This window comes from Zerene cesonia, chromosome 29 (genome assembly GCF_012273895.1).
Source record: "Zerene cesonia ecotype Mississippi chromosome 29, Zerene_cesonia_1.1, whole genome shotgun sequence".
Classification (NCBI taxonomy): Eukaryota; Metazoa; Arthropoda; class Insecta; order Lepidoptera; family Pieridae; genus Zerene; species Zerene cesonia.
This window is the reverse complement of record NC_052130.1, coordinates 4,606,880-4,615,725: the sequence shown is the minus strand read 5'-3', so window position 1 is coordinate 4,615,725 and position 8,846 is coordinate 4,606,880. Positions and strand designations below refer to the sequence as shown.

At 31.8% G+C, this 8,846-nt stretch overlaps 1 protein-coding gene across 1 annotated transcript; it reads left to right on the top strand.

Moving 5' to 3' along the window:
* The first annotated feature begins 1,729 nt into the window (after positions 1-1,729).
* Positions 1,730-4,910, top strand: LOC119837894. The gene is made up of 3 exons (XM_038363678.1): positions 1,730-1,906; positions 2,327-2,579; positions 4,128-4,910. The coding sequence occupies exons 1-3, from the start codon at positions 1,775-1,777 to the stop codon at positions 4,448-4,450; spliced, it is 708 nt and encodes a 235-aa protein (XP_038219606.1). The 5' UTR covers positions 1,730-1,774; the 3' UTR covers positions 4,451-4,910.
* The last annotated feature ends 3,936 nt before the right edge of the window (positions 4,911-8,846 follow it).

Below are 8,846 nucleotides of genomic sequence, written 5' to 3'. Positions count from 1 at the left end.
ATACTTAATTGTATAGATGTAATTATATTAGCTGCTTGCTCTAGCTTCGATCTTGCTGATGCGAGATACAAACAGCCTATGGCTCTCCAGAATAGTGTAGCTGTCTGATAAAATGAAGATTTGTACAGTCGAATCAGTACTTCCAAATATTACCTAAAAACATATAAAAATAGAAACCTTCCCTCTTTTTTAATATTATTACCATTATATCATAAACAAGGTTCTTACTTCGACGGATATTTTTTTTGTTTGTTTTATTACTTGATATCTTCGTGGATTTTTAATAATTATTTTTGATAGGAAATCGTTGACATTTGGACCTAATTTAAAATTTTAAGCGTTACCATTTTCGTATATATAGTAGTACCATGGTAGGACGTCGCTGATATCTATATATGTGTTGTAGAAAATAAGCGTTTTATTATAGAATAAATACTAACTAAGTAATCGTGAGATCTAACTCGATAAGATAGTAAGAAAGGTAAGATAGTAAGATCCAAATATAATTAATGTTTAGAAACAATATTAAGAACGGCATTCATATCATTAAAACGAAATATAAAAGTACTTCTTATAAATGGATAAGACAAAAACATCACATTATTTATCATTGATAAGAAATCTCTGCATAATTTCTTGAAAGTTTAATTTGTAGGCGCAGCCATGGATTTAAATTGTTACGCAGGTAATTAATTGTATTTTAAACAATTATTGTAATAGAGACTAAGACAAATGACGAACAATTATTTAAAAAAAAAACTAAGCGTTCAGAATGTTAAAGCAAGACCAAATTTTAACAATAACATTTTTTTTTTACGGCACTAGGAAGGTCAAACAAAAAGGTACCAATGCTGAAGCCGGTGCGGACCGCTAGTGGTTAATAAAGTTATTTGCGTGTAAAACGAACTACATGCAATGTGTCTTGACGAAATCTTGTAGAAAATTATTTCGCATATTCGATCACTCCAAAACATTCCATGCTATTACTATTAACTTCCTCGATAAAGCGGGTGAAGTCGCGTGGAAGAGCTAGCTGTTAATGAAACTTCTTTGTACAGTATAATTTTAGTGAGATTTGATAGTGACAGTTATGCATTGTTTTGGCAAAAAAAGAGATCCGTTCTCATGGGACAATTGTTTAATTATTTATTGTTGTGTGAGCTTTACTTGGGAATATAATATCGTAAAAATTTCTTCCAGTTTTTCGTGTGTCTTCAGGTGTATGAGAATATTACAATAGATTGTCTTGAATGAAATGAAATTTGAATAACAAATTAAGAGTTGTTACAAATAGTGACTGCGGCAATTAATTTATTAATTTTTTGCTTTGTAAATTGTTCTGCATTGAAACAGTTAGATGGAGATAAGAAGAAATGTATCATAATTTTTATTTATTTGTGTCAAACAGTTTAAGTTCACAGTTCAACAGTTCCCTTTATATATTTTAAGAAAATTCAGAAACATTATTAATTTCTTTTAATTACATACATTCATTCCCAGTTTCACAGCCGCGTAAAATAAATAACAAAAACAAACATGCGAATTTGCACTACCATAAACACCTAACATTTACGGCATCGTAAAAAAGAAAACCATTCATTCATTGCCCCAAAAATTTCACACACTATTAAAAACTTATGCTCACTAGTTACTCATAACATCTACTTAGGCAGTATTTCGTCACAGCACCGTGACATATGAAAATTAAAAGAGGGGGGAAGGGAATAAAACGAATGTGCTACATGCCTGTTTGACAATTGTACATTGAGCTAAGATGAGAGCATTCGTCTTTTTGTGTGTGGTGGCGGCGTCGGTTGCCATGCCAACCAGGGAGGATGGAGTCATGGAGCGGTTTGTCTCCACACTTCGTGACTGTGTGGAGACCGACACAATGCTGTGTTTGAAGGTGTGTTTAGTGCAGTGAACAGTGCAGTGATGAGCTTTGTGATAGGATCGCTGGATTTGGATAGATTTTGCCTTCCTTGAAATATACATTAGTGCTTGTATTATATCATTTTAATTGTTTATCCATTTGAAGCTCCGGCTTGTTTTGTATCAGCGCAAATCATATAAGCTAGCCAAAGCTTCTATTTATGGTAGATCTTTAAGCCCCTTTCCAAAATACTTATAGTATTGTTATTAAAACTAGTGATTCAACACAAAATAAATAATTAAATGAAGCGTTCCTTTGCTTATTTTCGAAACGAAGTCATTTAACTATTTGATGGTTTTGCGGTTCCAAGTATCCACAAACCGCAGCTAATTAATTTAGATGTTTTTTACCAAACCAGTTGAGAAACAACACTCAAGCTTTATTTTTTTACAGGAAAAAGCAATGAAGTTCACAGAAAATTTGGCAGTGGCAAAGGATTTGAGCCTGGTTGATGGCATTAACTTCTCCAGAACTGGGTCACCGCGCTCCGCCAGGAGCTACGAGCCCTTAGCAGATGATCCCAAGGCAAGGGAACTCCAAGTTGAGGAGAGGATCATGGACAACGTAGTCGACTTCCTGGATAACCACGTTCTTCAGCTGAGAATGCCCAAGTCCTTCACTGAGGATAATTCCGTTGAAGAAGAAGGTATGTTGATTTGTTAATGTTTCTGCGGATGACTTGCAAACGTACGATTCACAGTAAGGTTAACTGTAAAGCTTCTTAGCTGAATATCGTTTTTAAGAAATATCGGTGAATGATTGATATAATATGAAATAACATCCTAAATGTGGTTATAAAGCGAAATTTTTGAGAATGCATGTCAATTGTTTGTACTTTTATGGTTGATAATTGAAAGTGAGCTGATATGATTCTTTCTTTAAATGAAAAGTTATGGTTTTTCGTTTTTTTATTAATTTTTAAGTGGTAGCTTGTTAAATATATTACAATTAGTTGATTACACAAACAATAAAAAGTAGTGCATAATAGTTACGAAAGAAGTTTAGATTTTAAACAAAAAATACAATTAAATGAATTAAATAGATTATATTTGCTCAATGAATATTTGATACAACATTTGAACACATAAAGTATACAGTTATACACCTTAAACAATGACAATGGGCACGATAAGTCATATCATCTATAAAAACATCACGAAATAGCGCTATCGCTATAATTCGTGATGTTTCACTAGTGCAATTACTTTCGACGATTTCTAATTGTGTTTTTATAGCCATTCAGAAAGCTCTGTTTAAATTCTGACCATCAAATTTAAATGAAGCCTGAAATTATCGTTCATTTTGACCCACTCGGAATCATTATCAAACCAAGTCGTACCAAAAAGTTTAAATGTATCACTGCGTAATAATTGTATTAAAATTTCAAATATACTTTCAAACCAGTATTTAGCTTTATAATGCATATTTCCTATGTATAGCATTGGATATAGTCTTAGATAACTATTCAAGTCAAATTTAGACAGAAAGCGAAACGAAATAGAAAAGATCGTATAAATTAATACACAAACTTATGTCATATTTCCTTAGAAACGGATTAAGATTACATTCATGCTTTGGGTGTCACGTTGCATCCGCTTATATGAATTGAATCTATTAATTAAAATTAAATGATGAAATTTTGAGACTAGATAATTAATCTCTAGTAATGTAGACCACATTTCGATGTTAAATTGTAATTAATATGAATATATTTTATTCGATGTAATTGAATAATTGAGCGGTTTATAAATTATATAAGAGTGTTTTTTTTCCTGTTAGTCTCACTGTTACATTACATTCTTTGGTTAGGATAAATTCTCTGTGTTTTGTGTGAACTATTTTTTATTGAGAAATGATATTTCTTGACTAAAAACCTTCAAGCAACATTGTCTTATTAGTAACATTATTGTTCATTGATTTTGAACATATCTCATTATTTAATCGATATTTATATATTAGTCCATTTCTTGTTCTTATTATAGAGAACTCCAGTCACCTATGGGGATTATCTTTTTATATCGATCTTTTTTAAATATAACACGACGTTACATAAATTTTACGTAACATAATTAATTTATATGAAGATTCTTAGAAACTAAACACCCTAATAAATTGAATTGGATATTGAATTGCCTTTAAAACCACGTTGTATAGAATCTTATGTAAGGTGTACTAAAATACATGTCAATTCCAGGCCGTGGCAAGAAGAAGAAGAAGCTGAAGAAACTCCTCCCCATCCTGGCTCTCATCAAGCTGAAGTTAGCCGCTCTCATCCCACTCTTCCTTGGTATCATTGCCTTCGCGGTGTTCAAGGCATACCTCCTTGGAAAGGTCGCCTTTATTGCTGCAGCCATTGGGGCTTTGAAGAAGCTGCTAGACTCCAAACACTCCAAGAGCAGTGGCTGGTCTGAACCACCTCATGAGGAGCATGGATGGGAAAGCGGCGGCGGCGGCGGCTGGGGCAGGTCCCAAGACGCTCAAAACTTAGCATACGGCGCCCATATTAAGCAGGCATAAACCATTGCCGTAATTAATTTATTTGTGTGAATCTCTATTTATTTCTCGACCACCGTTTGTGACTGTGTGAGTGTGACAGTATTTTTATAATATGCATTCGATATTGTGCTTTAATCTTGACTGATTTATTTAGTCTATGTAGGTTTATAGTATATATCGTTTTTATATATTTATGTCCTTTTTGTATATATTCAATGATAAATATGTCTATGTTATGTATCTTGCTTTGTATCATCTTAATGGTATTTTTCGATGAATTCTATTTATATCTTACATATCTATTATTTACCAAATGTTTTAATATTTTGTTCCAAAGATATATGTGTATTTTTATAAGTTTGTATTATGTATATATCTTATTAAGTTATGCGTGATTGAGTGGACCGAGTCATATAATTTATTACAGAGTTATCGAGAGATTAAGTTATTAAAATGATAATTGTAATTGAAATTAAAATATGTACAAATTAAAGTTTTCGTTTCACTATCCCTATTCTGCTTATATTATATTTATTATGAAAGATCGTATATCATGTACGATACATAATAACCTAAAAGCTAAGTAAACAAATAGCTTTTAGGTTATGATATAAATACACTATTTATTTCATTTTGCCCATTAATTCATAGATTTTCTCGAAGCCTGGTTCTTTACAAAGACCAATCAACAATCACGTTTAAAAGTATTACACATGAAAATAGACTATTGTACTCGTTTTAAGTCGAGTCATGAACTCAGAAATCAAACAATACAAACCTGTTTAAGAGATCTCTGTGAGAATCTTTCGTAGAGAGAAAGTTATCCATCATTATACAATTTAAGAGATTAGATGTTAAAGTGTGAGACTAACAGTTTAAGATTATCTTTATTGTTATTTCATACACGGTTAAGTCCTGAGAAACGATACGTTATTTATTTTAACCTAGTGCTGCTCCTAGTTCTTTTTTAATTCTAAACTTGATTCTATAAGCGCAAACTTTATTTTTTATTGATGAACAATGCATTTGTTTTAAGTCAGTATTTATGCCGGACATAAATTTCTTATATTTATATATCATACATTTATAATGCTTTTCAAACGCAGTACTCATAAGCGGATTTAACCAAATATATTGCGATAACCGTTAATTTGAAGAAATTAAATACAATAAGGCTAATTATAAATCATAATCAGCGATAATTACACGCTTTCCTGGCTACAAACGAAAATAATCGTTATAGCACCTACAAAAAACACATTTTGGAATACATAACACGCGTAAATAGGACACCAAAGTATATATCACTTTCACTCTTACTATTCATATACACGAGATGATATAAGCGTATGCTGGACTTTCATTTTTGAGAAAAATATTTCTGGTTACATAATTCTGAAAGCGATCGGATCCTGTCTTACTATATTGATGAATGGGTCTTACGTTTTTAGCGTTCTGAGAAGTATACAGAACTGTCAACAGTGTCTAGCAAGTCTTTGATTCGTGGGTATAAATGCTTGAAGCTCATCACTTTTAAGATCGGCTTGTTTACTTCTTAAATTAGGAATGCCTATCATTTCCTAAATTTTATCATGTATGGCTCTCGGAAGTGAGGAAGAGCGGAAAGTTTTAGCGATTCCTTTAGACGTAACACTGCGTTTATTTTCTAGAACTTTCTAATACAAGTGGTGTAACAAAATCTCGCTGTTCTTTGTGGTAAAGATCTATGGCTAAATGCATTAGTTAACTTTCATTGCATCTCGTGTTCTGCGCATGCGTTGCGTTGATTTTAGCTATATTTTGTGCGCTTTCAAAATCGTCTGTAGCATACAAAACGCATGCAATTGCCATTTTTAACACTGTCAATGAATGCTTCCAGAAATGTCTCTTGGACATACAAACGAAAGTTTTGTATACAGTTTGAGTCTTTAGTATATGCTATGTGCGATTTGCGGATATTTGACCGTCTACAAAGAAACGACTGTAGTTTTTTGGGTTTGTTAGATCAGAACATTCGACTGGGTGAAGAGATTTTGATGATTCTTTTTTTATTTGAATGCTGATGCCTCCCGTGTTGGCCAATCAATATATATTATTATATATTTACTATTTTTGTACCCACATAAACCTGCCTAGCTTTCTGCCTATTAATGGAAAATGATAACTATCCACAAGTGTATGTAACGTGTATTTTTAAAAATATTTAATAAAAATACGTTTCATAATATTTTCACATCGGTTTTAAATGTAGACCTTAAATCGATACCTCAAACGTTCTTTTTTCAATTTCGCAAAAAATCGATTTAAAAACTTAATTAATTTAAGCTTGAAAGTGTTTGAATATAGATGCTACAACGCATGTAGCATGCAAGCGATCGAAGAGTGAAGAATAAGGATGTATTCCAAATAGAAACTCGGCTTTACACACGCTCCCAGAGTAAACATTTAACGGTCATTATTTGTTGTCCATATAATTACTAAACGTGACTCTATTAGAGATGATATTTCATATTGAACAATCTCGTACCATTGTAGAACGAAAAGGCGGCAATTTGAAAATGGATTGTTTAGATTTAGAAATTAAAGACTTTGAACGGATTTTAAACGTGTTTTTTCATTATATTATTAACCCGACGTTTCGAACATTTTACAACGAACGTGTTCACGGGAAGTCTGAAAACCGTTTAAAAGTCTTTAATTTTTAAATGTTTAATACTCGCGTAAAATAAAACACAAGAAAATGCTATGTTTATATTATATTCGATCCCTCAAAAGGATAAAATAATAGGTACTTCAAGTTTAATTCATCGAAAATATTTCAATTATTCAGTTTTAAATATGATGTTATAATTACTGGACCGATAAGTAAGCTCAAGAACAAGCTTTTAACTTAAGTTAGTTTAAAGTACTATCAGTTTAACTTAGAAGCTAGATTTGTAATAGTTAATCAGTCTTCCCGTGACCACGCTTGTTGTAAAGTGTTCGAAACGTCGGGATATTAATATAATGAATAGATCGCGTTTAAAATCCGTTAAAAAGTCAGTAATTTCTAAACAGTTAATCAAACTTAACATTCACCTTTAATGCGACCTTTTTCACTTACCACTGATAGAAGTACATATTTATTTGTCTTTAATTCGTTTGTTTAAAAAGCTTATAAATAAAACATCTCATCATCATCTAACGAATCTAAAATTTCACTTTCCCTTTTCAGGTATTACTGCTTTTCTAGTACATGCACTTCTAGATCAGTAGTTGCTGCAACTACCTTTATCACTTCGTCTACTTCTACTGGTATTATTAGTTTAGTAGTAATGCTACTATAAGTTCATATGAGTCAGACCTGTCAGAAATCACTCCCTGTGGAATGCAGCGACCCCAATGCAGGTTATAAATCTCCGCCACACCCTCTATAGGAAGCGGTACCATTGAGAAAGCTGGGATGAGTCAGTAGCACTTGGCCATCGAGAACTGTGACCTTGACGTAACGGTATCGCAGCGTGGGCGCACACGGATCGATTTGTTATTATATTTTGGTCAATGAATTGAATAAATATGATAATTTTTATTAATATAACATAGGATAGTAGTAAGTAATGAAAATAGTATAGTAATAAAAAATTCAGACCTAAAACGTTTCGTGTTCTTTAAATACATGTTTTACTAAATTTTACAAATAGATATAAGCTTTTTGTAACTATATAATGAAAAAAATTTAGTAACTATAATTAATTTAAATAATTTCAAAAGTGTTATAAATTTGGAAGCATCTTGTCTCACTTTGAAAAAAATAAATCATTTATTATCATAGTTTATATAATATAATTAATATTGAACAATTTAAAATGACAAATAATTGGGCAAGGAGCATGATCGTTTACTGTCCTTAAAATAAAATATTGTACTCTTTATACGTTTGAATGATATTAAAAAACAGTTGCATTGAGACTGCGTTTTTGAGAGTCAGAAGTAGAATTGATGAATGATGTCATATTTAACGTTCCACAAACCAAGTTACAAATTCCAAATAATTTTTATTAGCCTCTACCGAGAATCTAGCTTGTACCGTTCTCTGACACAATCAGCCTTGTATAAGGCAAAGCAAATAACTTTTTACAAGCTGTATAAAATAAGATGACCGTAATAAATATAGCTTAAAAATCTAGAAAACACGCTATAATATTATAGAATGAACTATAACAATGACCATGACTGATTGTCACTAGCTCTTATACTAAAACAGAGTATATATGCCAGGAAATTATTTAACTCTGCGATCCTAGCCAATGTTGTTCGTTGTCACTAAATCTTGATAAGTGTGCATTTAAATCAATTCTGTCCGTTTAAGGTGGGTCAAAATCTAGTCTAAAGGAGTCAGTCACATACAAACATACAAAAATACAGATGGATCTAATAA